Source organism: Alnus glutinosa, chromosome 1 (genome assembly GCF_958979055.1).
Source record: "Alnus glutinosa chromosome 1, dhAlnGlut1.1, whole genome shotgun sequence".
Lineage (NCBI taxonomy): Eukaryota > Viridiplantae > Streptophyta > Magnoliopsida > Fagales > Betulaceae > Alnus > Alnus glutinosa.
The window spans coordinates 19331745-19346123 of NC_084886.1; the positions used below are offsets into that span (position 1 = coordinate 19331745).

Sequence of the window (14379 nt, forward strand, 5' to 3'; positions counted from 1 at the left end):
ATTGACAAGGAAAAAAAAAAATCCTACTGTAGAAGAGAAAATTCCTTTCGATTAACAAACCAGAAAGAATGAAGTCTACCTAAAGCCAAATAACACAATTTATTACCTAGTGTACATGGAACAAGATAGAGTAGTGCAGGTTGACCATGCCCATCCATTAGATATAAGCCCAGGTATGTAAAGAAAAGGCCTGAAGCAGAAAAACCCTTCTGTCAGTATCACGGAAAAGACAACATAGGAACATTTGCAGCTGCTCAGAAGCACCGAATCTAGGTATTATTATGATAAATAACAAAACTTTTAAGTCGTAAATCAACATAGACATAGAACTGTGAACTTGAACTATCAACAATCCTAGAAGAGAATTAACACAACCACAGGAATATTTTTTTTTCAGTTCTCAGTAAAGATGTAACATCAATGACCGAGTGAAGGCTGACACTTACCCCGACACATTTCCCGTGTATTGCTTAGAAAAAAAAATAAAAATTAAGGCTGAAACTTAACAAATTACCAACGTCAGTTGTGCATACTGAAGCAACATAGGATACCATGATTCAATTCCACCAGTCAATTACAACTATAGAAGTCGTCGTAGTCATTCCGAAACAAGAACCTACAGAATTTGTTGGGACTTCAGTTGTCTGTGAAAGCCTTTATTGCATTACCAAGGAGAGTGCATAGGATTTGAACCATTCATAAATAGTGGATTTCAGGATCCCTTGCTCTAAGATGATCTACTTGTAGTATCCATTACCAAATGTACAGGAAGGGAGATAGAAGGTTCATTCCTAAGACCTCTAGGAACTTACAAATAAATCCCTCTGAAACCATTTAGCAGTTCTAAAAGACCTAATTAAAGAAATCAAAGTTGAAATTCATATCTTCTCAGAACACAAAATCAAGGATGAGTAACACAATTTCCCATTTCAAATGATCATCAGCATTCTCAATGTGTAGCTTGCACACTATGTCTGGCATCCAATGTTAAGGTCTACTATTTGACTGTTTATTAGAAACTAGCAATGAATCCAAGATATATCCCCTATAAAGAAATATCCAGAACATCTAACAGGATTATGGCTAACACCTTAAAAATTACATGATATCAAAAGGTGCTTAAGAAGATTAGCACTAACTCGTATTGTCAGACAAATGGCAGATCAGTCTGACCTCTAAAGAGCAGATTACTATCATCCATCCAAAAAAAGAGGGGGTGTTCAAATGGGCCAGAAAAAAGCATCATACTATTTCAGATAGAAGTGAGCAATATGCCGATTGAACCTGCCAAACCTACCTAAAAACTTCCCAAGATGTCTCCACACAATCTCTGAAGTCATTAAATCACGAATTGTGCCAAAAAGCTTATGCTGATAGGAAATCGTAAATTCAACCATTTAATTAATATTTTAACCCCCACACCCCACATGGAACCAAACAACATGTTGAATATTTAATTGAAATAGAATCAAAATGTGGAGTCAAGGTTTCTGATACCATATTAAATCATCAATTGCCCTTAAATCTTAAGTAGATAAGAAATGGTGAATTTATATTAATATTCTAACATAAGTCAATCTACTCAAAGCTTCCACCATCAATATGAACAGTCTGGTTGCTTGGGACCCTCAAGATTGTTAGATAATTCCACTATAAAACCATCTACCAATACTGGAAAACCCAACTGCCAAGACATAAGTCAATTTCCATCTACTCCATTTCTCCCCAAAACCAATACGCAATTAAGCACAAACAACACCAAGTCCCAATTCACAAGATCATAAGCTTTTGGATCACGGGATTTCAAAGGATGCCCAAAATCTCAATTTCAGTTTTCTATCCACTCATAAGAAATAAACATCAAAGATCCTTTTTCCTACAACACATGGAGCACTGAGACAACCTCACTGATCACCCTCTTTAGCATGTTTGCCAACACCCTAACATATAGTTTCTGCAACCCCCCAACATGACTACTAGGCCTGAAGTTCCAATTCTCAGAAAGTACTGATAATCAGCACTAAAGCATATATCACCAAACAACTTGCAGATTAGGCTGATTTAAATAATCAGAATTAGTTCTATACAAAGGGTCGAAGAGGAGACACAAAATATGAGAAAAATATGCCCTCTATATCTATCAACCTACCTAGAATGTTATCAATGGTCCCCTTCCATTGCTTTCAAAATATTCCACTCAGTACTTCCGTTAAAGAAAATGAATAGGAAGAGAGATAAATGGCATTCCTTGCTTGGAGACGTGCAACAGAGAGTGGTCATCTTGGGCAGCAGGTAGTAGAGAAGAAGTTTGGCTGGGCTAGGGTGTTTTACAGAAGTTAGGGGTTCCATGGGTGGGCTTATGTATAAAGTATTAGGAGCACCTGGAGAGGATTCTCAAAATATGATAGGTTTAATCTTGGGGTGGTCAACAAGTTTGGTTTTGGAATTATTTCAAGGTGTAAAGCTTTGAGATTATTTCCCAAAATCTTCTCTGTTCTTAGAGATATGAGGTAGCTGCAACATACGGGCTGTTTCAGTGGAAATTTATGTTCAGCATTTAAAGTATAGCAGGGTGCTGCAAGACTGAGAACCAGAGTCTTTGGTTTCTTTTCCAGACTTGCTATACTCCATCTGACTTTGTAGTGTTAAAGAGAGTAGAATACCAAAGTCCTTTTCACAAAAAAAAATAAATAAATAAAAAAGATGTCTGTGGTCAGTTCTTGTTACCGGACATCAATAGTAGAGAGGAGACTGGTCTTCCTTGGAGAAAATGAAAAAGCATCTAGCAGACAGAGGTACCTCCTAAGGTCACTTTTAACAGCAGACAATTGCAAAAGCCAGAGAAAGTTATAGTGGATAAGTGTCATATGTGCATAGTTACTGATGAGATAAAGGATCATTTTCCTTTTAGAGTTGAAGCATTTTCCTTTGAGGTTGTTTTAAAAGCGAATGGTGGAAACCAGCAGTTTTGTGTTCATTACTCTGCTGAGTAATTGGATCTTCTGAACTTGAGGAATTATATATACCAATCTTCATTCATTCATTCATTACTTAATCTATTTATATTAAAGAAAAAATTACACCATTAGTTCCTGTGGTTAGCCTAAATTACAAATCGCTCACTCTGGTATCAAAATTAATTCACATATCCCTATAATTGGCTTAATTTACAAATTGCTCCCTAGAGTAAAATTCTGTTAAAAATTTTAATAGATTCCATTAGACGACAATAAGATGGCGACATGTGTCGATCATAATAAAAAATATAAATCTATTAAAAAAATTAAACTTAAAAAATTATTTTTTTTTAAAAAAAAAAATGAAAATAGAAAAGGGGTGGCAGCCGCCCCCGGGCCTGGGGGTGGCCTGAATGCATCTAGGGGTAGCCTCCCAAAGGCATTTAGGGGTAGCGTGCAGCCACCCCCAGCCCCTGGGGGTGGCTGGCCAACCGGCAACCACTCCTTTTTTTCTTTTCAATTTTTTTTTTTTTAAAAAAAAAAAAAAAAAAAAAAATTATAACTTTTTAAGTTTTATTTATTTATATTTTTAATAGATTTATATTTTTTTTATTAGATCAACACGTGTCACCTAACGGAATCAGTCAAAATTTTTAACGGAATTTGACTCTATGGAACGATTTGTAAATTAAACCAATCACAGGGATCTCTGAATTAATTTTGATATCAGATGGAGTGATTTGTAATACATGGACCACTGGTGCAATTTTCCCTATATTAAACTAGAAAGTTCTTTATCTACTTAGAGGAATCAAACTTAGAGTCGATGCCAAAGAAAGTATAAAGTATTTATTTGCATTTAATCCATTGAGTTGTCAGTTTTGTACCACCTTTGTACTAGGGTTGCGTCTACTTTCTCATAAAATTTATTATACTCATAATAAGATGTTTATTTGACGCGAATTTAGTTCAATCTTTTACTGATGTCTTTTTGTTATCCAATTTAATGTTTAGTGGATCATTTTTAGTGGAATGCCATTGATTTGGTCTAGTTATTGCTTTGAATTTTACTGACAATGCTAAGGTAACTTAGTGCTCATGACTTGGCCATTTGTGTATGCAACCCATGACTTAACTGTGTCAACTCCACCTCTACCAGACTCGGCTCCTCCTGCCACCCATTACTTAGTGAATCTCTAGATGACTTTTACTCGAGTTAATATTCTAGATCACTTCCTCCTTTTTTAAGTTAAGGATTTTGTGTCTTAAGCCAAAGAGGTGGCTAGCTTGGTGATTCTCTTCATTGATTATGGGTTGGGGCATATTCTCTGCACTAGAAAAAAACATAATTGCAGTACAGATTGAGTTCAAGAATTATATGATGACGGAGAAAATCACAAAGGAAAAAGTAGATTTTTAATGGTATAAAAAAATGAGGATATAAAATGGTGAGATCATCTTTAAATTTTATTGAAGTGGTCATATCCTTGAAATATAACCTCATGTAAGTTTCATATTTTTCAGATGCACATCATAATACTCTAACTTGACAGGAAAGATAAATCTTTGTTATGCAAATGCAAAAAGACTAAGATGAAGATAGATGTTGCAAGAGCACTCACCAAACCCATAGCCAATCATCAGCCAAAGAAAATATCCATTTGATGCACCCTTCTTATTTGCTTTGTCATATCTAAGACAATCAATGCCAAAAAAATATATATATGTATCCGTTAAAACTATTTTAAAAGTAAAACATAAAGCTAAAACCAATTCTTCAATATAATAAATATATTATGCAAGTGTTTGATACGAGATCCAAAAGAATCAAACACCTAATCGAGTTTCCAAAGCTCAAATCTAAAAGTATTGCCCATTCAGCAACAAATTCAGAATCGGCCTTCGAATGAAATCAATTGCAAAAAAGCTCATGAAGCTCAAGAAAAAAGGAAACTCCATACTTCATAATTCTTGAACACAGTAGTTTCACATCACAGCCAAAATAAACCGAAACTTTACCTGAAAGCAAATGAAACAAGCAAACCAGGAAATAGAATGTCCCCAAAGCCAATCATATCATAACCACCCCAAGGGTCAAAGAAACGAGGGACTCTCAAAAGCATGGGAATGGATTCTCCACTGTTATCACCTCGAGCAACCTACAGACAATGATGGAAACTCATTCAGAAAACACATAAAGATATATCTAGTTACAACATATTCACATATCTAATATTATTATCAAATCACTGAAATTTTATGATATCACAGAGATGTGGACAGGTTGGAATATCTATTGTTCAAAAGCTTATTAAAGTGTGAGAAGAGAAAGCAGAGGAAAAAGAAAAGAAAAAAAAAATCCAACAAAATAGTTCCAGGCGAAATGGTTTTTAGCAGTATAAGTTGTGCGAAAACACATGCTTGCTAAAAATTCCATCCCTCAAGTTCCATGTGTTATAACATTAGGGAAACCTACCCCACCATAGCATGTATATGAGCAAAGTTACAGTTAACATTGTTATAGCCACTTCCCCTCCTTGGACCAACAAAAGAAAATGATATTAAACTTCTCCAGCATTAGTTTAGAAATATAAATTTTAGATAAGGATGCATGTGAAATTTCATATTATTCACAAACAAGATCAGTTCCACAGGTGTTCTACAAAAATAGGGGCAGTAAGTGCTGAATAAAAAATAAATAAAAACATAAAAATAAAAAAGGAAAAGAAGAAGAAGAGAGAAAGAGGAGGAGGCTATGCTCAGCCGATTCATAGTATAAGGTATCTGCATTTTTCCCCCTTCCTGTTCTGATAGACGAAGGTTCTAAAGGATTTTTGCTTGATATTATCAGAATTTGCACACATATAGTCTACATTTAATAATAATCAAATTACTCAACAGTGCAAAAGAATATAAAGTAAATCAATTTTGTAGCCAACTAGGTGCTTCAAAGAGTGCAAACGCTTCTTCCAAGAACATCAAAGATTATTCTCATCAATAACAAACTGGCATGTAAAACCAGCACACAGAAAAAAGAGACACAGACAATCAGGATCTCATCCCCATCATTTTTTGTGGTAAGTTCATCCCAATTATCATGAGGAAATTAAGGGACACAAATCTCGAAAAGAATTGTGTCAACAAGGAAACTTCCCCAAACATGCCAAAAAATCTAACCACACACTCAAACATCCCCTCCTATTTTTATTTTCTTTTTTCTGCCACGCAAGTGTTGACTAGCAGAACCTGGCAAGCAGTTCCCTTCTCAGTTCGGCCTAAAAGATTTACTAATAATTCCAGCACAACATAATTTTCAAGGTATTCTTTAAACCTTCATAAAACAAAAGAAAGAATAATGAAAGCAAAGAAGCGAATCTGGTCCCGGACATATCCTTTTAATGAGTATCATCTGGGACAATTTCATGTTCCAATTGTATTATGGTATACAAGTAGATGTGCAATAAATAAATAAGCAATAAAAGTATTTTCACTTCCAAAACACAGAGAACAAGCATGGCAAACTTAAGCCAAAAGCATCACATAATAAGAAACTTTAGGTGCCACATTACTTCCCACCATCACAAAGCCCCTCTAAGAATTTCCTTTCCTTCAATGTTGCCATAATCCAATATGTGCATATATGCATATATAGTAAGAGATTCGTAATTTAACATGAACAAAACAAATTCACAATTTAACGATAGAAGCAAAAGAAACATAAGAAATGAGATCCAAACTTACTGCAATCATAACACTCTCATTGAAGATCGCTTGTGATAGGAATACCCAAAAGATGTCATAAACAAACGCACAACAAAGAAGTACCGTAGCAACCTGCAGTACGAAAAAATGATATCAGAACAAAGTTATGCAAATCGTGATGTCAAATACAAAAGCAAACAACTTACATACCTTGATATTGGGTAATCGGGCCATCTGCAGGACTGTTATCATCAAACAGATACCCTGTCAAGAAGAAAGTCATATTAAGCAATGAAGACGAAAGAAGTAAGCAGGATTTAAACAATTTTACGTTTGACTTTAGAAAGTTACACAGCCAGTATACAATATGAAGCATCAAACCTATAGATTCACAGAAGCACAAAGTCAACATTTGTAACAATATGACCTACATAAAAAGAAGACTCCTTTTCCCTAAACTAGTGCATACTGCTTAGAAGATACATATTGGCAAAACTCAGTGGCATAGGACTTTGGCTGCTGGAGGTTTCAGTGCTGGACACAGCAGTTTAAAGCTAACCAAACTAACTACACACTCAGGTGCACCCTCATTGAACTCAGGGAATGATTATAAGTAAGATCACTACTCCATTCTAGGTGACAAAATAACATCAAAAAAATTAAGAAAGATACATTTACAAATGTGTAACACTAGGCATGTATTAGCATGAGTGCAGCAACTAGAGAAGAACAATTGAATGATTATCATATGGTTCAGAAATCTTCTCATCCACATTCCTCTCTGAATCACCTACTGCTACAAATAAATGAGAAGGTGTAGAAAACAGAAAAATACAAAAAAGGAATTTATGAGAAAAAGAGAATGTTGTAAGATTACTAAGGAAATATTTGATCGGTTCTAAATCACAGCAGAAATTCAAAAGGCAAATACATTAGTCTGATACTATTGCACATCCATGTCTTATGCAAGACAACCCTATAAAAACAATTATTTCATTTTGCTTGCCACTTCCAACATGGACAGGGGTTTGACCAAAAAAAAAAAGTCAAGAGGAAAGGGGAGCGAATTCCATATCCAAATCGAGCAACTCTATGCAAATATCAACTCAGCATTTAAAAACTGCAGTCATTTCCATTTCAGAACTCAACATAACCGTGGATCCAGCAGTTTGAAGGTTCAGATTTTAGAAACTAATGCTATGGAAGAAATACCCTAGCACACAAATACTGCATGAAACTTACAAGAACATCTTGACCAATCCATGAATATGATGCCTTCCGAGTGGCAGCCCAGAAAATTGCGAATGCCAGACAGAAAAGTAGCACCACAAGTGAGAAAATTGAAACTTTCCCAAGAATAGGCAAATTCACTGACTTTAGCTCATTTCTGCATTTTCTGCTCAAAAAATATTAAAAAATAAGGAACAGTAAGGTAAAGACACTGTCATAATTCCCAGCTAGTTGATACATTTAGCAGAAAGAAAAAGCAAATATCAAGTATACCTTAACATCAGGCCGACTATACAAGCATGCATTCCCTGAAAACAAAAGGCTAACTTAATTACGAAACAAAAGTATATCATAAAATTTGTTGCTGCAATATTTATGATAGCCGCAACAATATAAACAAATAGCAATCCACAAAAAAAAAAAAAAAAAAAAGATCTATTCCCTTCAATTGAAAGAAAGATCCAAACTTTGGTGGGTTTCTTGTGTGTTCCTTGAGGGTTGGGTTGGGGTTCTTTGTTCTTGTAGGTTTAGGTTCTCGTGGGTTTGTTTGGTGGGCTTCTTTCTTTCTCTTTTTGGGCTGTTTTTTTTCGATTTCCAGCTTTGCGTTTTCTCTTATATACTGCCGGTGTACTAAGGGGTGCCTGACGCTTTTAATAAAATCAGTTTATTACTTATCAAAAAAAAGAAAGAAAGATCCAAACAGCTTCAATTCTGTTTACATTTTGCAAGGAGCAAAAACTTGACAAGACTTGGACTTGCTGATGCAACTCAACTCAGCTAAGCCACACACCCAAATAAATTGGGGTTAGCTCTATATCTACGTCAATCACATGTTCTCTTTTCGGCATATTCTGTTTTATGGGTTTGTGCAGTTATAGCTGCTCTAACCAGATTATGGAGAATGAATATAGAGGGTATCTTTTTTTTTTATGGGTTTGTGCAGCTATAGCTGCTCTAACAAGATTATGGAGAATGAATATAGAGGGTATCTTATATATATATATATATATATAGAGAGAGAGAGAGAGAGAGAGAGAGAGGGTATCTTTTTTTTCCCATTACTTTACGAGAAATGCTACACACACTCCCCGACATGGCTGTAAAAATCATCATTAGATTTTGGATGAATCACTATTAAATTTTGAATCAAATGATAATTTCCACTGCCATGTCAAGGAGTGTGTCGCATTTCTCTTATTTTATTATGATGATATTGATTTTGCCAAGGAAAGGTGACACTAGACTAGTATTGGTGTGAAATGGCAATCACGCCCTTGTGCTTGAGGTTTTAGTTTAGGGGAGTAACATTGATCATCTTTTGTCAATATCAATGTTTTAGAGATGATAATTCGAACAAATTTTGCAATAATAGCTATTAGAACGCGATAGGGTACTCTCCAACTTCTAAAAACATAAATCACTAGGTAAATATAATAATATAGGAAGCCAATGTTCTAAAATCTTAACCGTCGAGAGAAATGGAAAAAAGTGAGGTCGAAAGGTCATATGTCCAACTATAGGAACCACGATCATACCATGACCTCATAAAATATTCTTCAAAATTATTTTAAATTATATATACATAACAACAGCTGTATCATTAAGAATCTGTTTGTTTTGACAAAAAAAAAAATTACATTTTTTTTACATGATTAGGTCAAGATGTTTGTTCGGAAAGCATCTTAGGGTTAAAAGAATATGTTGGTGACAAGATACAAGGGTATTTTGGTCTTCGTACTGTTGTTTTTGGACTACACGTCCTTGGCCTATTTGGTTCTGGTTGTTGGGCTAAATTGAGGTGTTTCATTCTGTTGGATTTTTTTTTTTTTCCTGTTTTGTTGGGCCAGCACGTTGGAGGTGGTCCTGAAAGGAAGTTCCACACTGGTTGGGTACGTGCTTGGTTATGGGTCTATATACTTGTTGAGCTTTTCACCTACTAACTTAAGCTTTTGGTATGGATGCTTTTATTAGACTTATTATCCGTTAGTGATAAATGCAAAGTGTTAGAGTTAGATCAAGATTCTTCCTCTATGGATAATCTTTAGACTAGTTGTATTGTATTAGTCTAGGTCTCTATAGTCTTGAGATAAGCTAGATAGTTGCTGTTACAGTTTATCTTCATGTAAATCACGTCTAGTGTTTATCTAGATGTTTCTATTCTCTATAAAGTTAATGCATTGCCATACGGTTTAGTATGCAGTTTTCCTAAATATTCTATAATTCTATAGCTTTAACAATAACTACTAGTGATATATGATTTATTAAATATTTTTCCACTTTCTAAAAATGTGTTACTGGAAAGTGTTACTAAAAGCAGAACCAAAAACTCCTTTCAAGAGAATATAATATCAAAACAGTGCATGATATTGTTTTGAAAATATAATATTTTGAGTATCAACCGTTGACCACCTTTCCCTCCATTGCGAAATAACTAGTGTCTTAAGGAACTCTATCTTCGGGATTTTTTTTTATTAGCTTGGGTCATGCCTCATCGAGTGATAGGTCTCTTCGCTTGTTGGGCAGGGCAGTTTGGTAGTCCTCAAACTAAAGCAATATGGAAGATGATTCTATCCTGCTTAATGTGGTGTATCTTGAGAGATAATGATTGAAGCTTTGAAGATAGGAAGAGGATGGTGGTGGAATTAAAGGTCTTCTTCTTCAATACCCTATACCACTGGAAGGCTGCCTATAATTGTTTTCATATTTCTCGTTTTCATGACTATTTTATCTCTCATCTTCTTTTATTTTATTTTATTTTTTTTAGGTGTTTCTTTTGTATACTTGGGTACGCCCTTCTGCGTTTTAATGATTTTCGACTACTTACCAAAAAAAATATTTTGAGTATCACTAGACAGAACCCAAAACATGATTATGCAAGAATTATCTTGTTTCAGCCAGAACAACACAATAAATAAGCAAATCAACAAGCTTTGAAAAGAACTACATTACCTCAACACCACCAATGCAGAAAAGTACAATCAGCACCCACATAAACCAAGACGACATAAAATAATATAGCAGCACCAGAAATGCAGATGCCATTATGACAAAAAATATAGCACCCTTTGCACTAATATCAAGGATCTCCTTCTCAAAGTCTTCTTTGTCTGTTCCAGAATTGGAAGATTCCTAGTAAATGAAAGAAAACATGATTCAATTCAGACTCTTCCCCATAACCACTACAACTATGCAACAATTCAAGAATTAAAGAAGACTTGGAGATTAGCAGAAAGATAGAAGAGAATCGTTATGATAGAAAACTAAATTTTGACAAAAATCTCAAAAGAGAAAATAAATGTGAACACAGGATTTTCTTCAGATTGACGGGTTCATCTGTTTGTCACACTCAGTTCACTAATGACATCATTATCCTTTATCAAGCATTGCACTCATAGTTAAAGTGTTTTGAGTTGTAAAGTGTCTGGAGATGGTAGGATTACCTTCTAGTTCTATCAAGGTCAACACCACGGGGCAATCTCAAGCTATCAATTAATATACTATCTCACAAGAGATCTAGAATACAGAGTAGCAATTCACCATAGCTTGCCTAGAACAGCCAGGAACTAATTACCGCAAAAATGGGATATGGCGTTTCTGTTTTTGGGGTCAGGGAGAAGGAAATGGGTTGTGAAGGAAGAGAAAGAAGAAAACATAGTACTTGTCTAAGAGAAAAGGGTTCAACATAAAAAAGAATACCTCACTACTGACTAGTGCATAAATTTCTCGACTAATTGGAGACTAAGACATTCTGCTCTATAATTCCATCAATTCTTAAATGGTGTTAAATTTCTAATAAAAGCTTAAGCATTTAAAAGAGTATCAATGAAGAGATACACGTCATAACTATGTTGTATGAAAGAAAATGTTAGGAAATAAAGAACAGGACAATAAGACAAGTATCTAATATCATGACATATGGAGAGAAGAGCAGAATCAAGAAAAATGATAAAATAAGTTGGAATAAGATGGTTCAATCAGATTCAAAGAATAATGATGCACTGAGGCAAAAGACCAACTTAATTCAAGTTGGTGGAGTAAAGAGTTTGGAGTTAAAAAGTGTTGAAGAGTGGCCAAACATGAAAAAGGTAGAAGCAAGGGCATGATCACGAAAGTTAACATAGAAAATGGCCTTAGATAGGCCAAACCGCTAAAAAGGATCCATGCAATTGACCATTAGCTGTTATTAATGCTTAGTTAAAATACAAAAAGTGCTAGCTCAATCTATGATAACGAATATTCAATTAAAAGACTATAACAGGACTCATCTGCCTTCTTTCTACTAGATAAAATTAAAATCAGAGATCTTATTAGAAGGTGCAAATATAAAAGTAACAATCTTTTTTAACAAGGCGTAAACACTATGCTAATGCTGACCAATGGAACATTTCCAGCCAATAAACTCATATTTGTCAATCATCCACCTACTAGCGTGATATAGCCCCCAAAAATTTACGAAGATAACGATGGTAATAGATAGTACAATGCCTAGCAACCAGTAAGGGAATGCCCATCAAGGGAGATCACAAGCCTAATCTGAAAAAACAACATAAAAATGGACCTGAACTACCCATAATTTCTGTTTACAGTAGAATACTTGGACATTGATTCATATAGCATATCAGTGATAAGCATTACAAAGACAATTATAAACAAGGTAACATATCAAAAACAACATATACCATAAAAGTTTGTAAGAGTAAAGAGATCAAGGACGGTAAAAAATTATTTCTCTTTTATCTAACACCAATTTCAGCGGACTTTGAACATCCAGAAGCATGCATTTAAACTAAACTTTATACCAAGTGCCAAACAGTCATTTTGCATAACAACCAAGCTCCCTATAATGTAAATCAAGACAAATCTGTGAGACAGGAATTCAACTTTAAGTACACAAATATTAAGTTTAGGGCAATGAATAGAGGGGGTTGAATGTCAAGACCTTTGGAGATAGTTCATCATAGCGCTCATCAGTTTGCTCAGAAGAAGTAAACTCTGACCAAAATGAAGCACATAAAATTGTTCCAAGAGCCATTATCCATAAGAACGCCACTGAGAAGTCTACAACTGGGCGTTCTGGAGCATAGAGTAGAAGTTCCACTGCAAGAGATGATTTACAATTAACCATGTATTACACCATAAGATAATAACAAACTTAATAATTGAAAAATATAATAGATGGATGAAAACTTAGCTGGAAGCAAAGGTGTAATTAATAGATACACATGCACACTCACATCAACAACTCTTGCTTATACATATTGCTAGCCAAAAATTAGGGAAAGATGGCAACTCCCCTTTCCCTCTGGGTGTTTTACCTCCTGATTTGGCCTTGGATTGGAAATTGGATAGTGTTGAGGATTTGGATCCATCATTGGCGATTTTGGATGCCATTAAAGAGGACTACCATCGAGGAGTTAAGGCAACGTTTCCTAAGACCAAAGGTAGGAGGGAAGTTCTGAATCTAGTAAGCTCCATCAACTACGGTGATTCTACCGCGTCATCCCGGCTTAGGAAAGGCAAGGCGCACATGGTGTAGAGTTGGGGTCTCCCGAAGGTTTTGGGTTTGTGAAATTGGGTTTTTGAGGGTTGGGTTTTCTTTCTTATTGTAGGCTGCTTTGGTTTTCCCTATGTATACTTCCTGTGTACTTAAGGGCGCCTTACGCTTTTTTAATAAAACCTTTATTACTTATCAAAAAAAAAAAAATTAAGTGCTCTCTCAACATCTCCGGTGCTTGTACTCACTAGAAGAAGATGTAAACTATAAATACTTCCCCTGAGGATGTAAAACCAACACTGACCTCTTAAGCAGTTTCCAAGAATACATGGACTTCACCTCTTCTATTAGGCTATGTACTATTCAATCACAATCATCGAAGACAAGAAGCAAACAGAAAAAGAATATAAATATCTTAAAGAGCACACACGTGCACACATTCACCTGTGGGTGAGAGAAGAAAATAAATAAATAAATATGAAAGATTAACAAGTAATTCCTCCTATGATACTCCAACCACCCATGAATTGTTTATTCCTAAACGAGTCATGAAGGGTTTAAAAACATACCTTCTCTCTGCATTGGATCCAGAGTACGGTCATAAATTGGTCTATTTTTATAGTGTCTCTCTTTAAAAGGGAATTCATCCTTTGTTTTGAATAAGAAGCCTTCATATCTTAATGCACGTATGTAATTTATTCAGAGCTATTAAAGCAAGATCTGCATTTCTACATTTTGAGGAATATGAGTCGAAACAATAACAAGAATATTTCTAGTAAAACGTCTTTCACATCCCGCGAGAGATAGTTCACTAATAGACTGCGGGATAAGCAATTTGACTCATTCATATCTAGATCATGGATGTTTGGAATCCACAGTATCTACTCTACAAATATGAAAGGGAGAGAAAAAGCACTAGTACAAATTACATGGAAATTAAAATTTCAACCATTCATCATGTTTACCTTTCTTCTAAAATGAGATACAAGAGGCAGA

At 35.0% G+C, this 14379-nt stretch overlaps 1 protein-coding gene across 1 annotated transcript in view; it reads right to left on the bottom strand.

Annotated features, from left to right (window-relative positions):
• The window catches only part of LOC133876279 (signal peptide peptidase-like 3), a 31765-nt gene that overhangs the window by 505 nt on the left and 16881 nt on the right, over nucleotides 1-14379 (bottom strand). Inside the window, exons 5-13 of the mRNA XM_062314563.1 lie at nucleotides 12829-12986; nucleotides 10839-11018; nucleotides 8163-8197; nucleotides 7902-8055; nucleotides 6870-6923; nucleotides 6699-6791; nucleotides 4977-5116; nucleotides 4580-4650; nucleotides 107-190 (exon numbers count right to left, since the gene is read on the bottom strand). Of these exons, the coding sequence (XP_062170547.1) occupies nucleotides 107-190; nucleotides 4580-4650; nucleotides 4977-5116; nucleotides 6699-6791; nucleotides 6870-6923; nucleotides 7902-8055; nucleotides 8163-8197; nucleotides 10839-11018; nucleotides 12829-12986 (969 nt within the window). The remainder of the gene's footprint in view (nucleotides 1-106; nucleotides 191-4579; nucleotides 4651-4976; nucleotides 5117-6698; nucleotides 6792-6869; nucleotides 6924-7901; nucleotides 8056-8162; nucleotides 8198-10838; nucleotides 11019-12828; nucleotides 12987-14379) is intronic.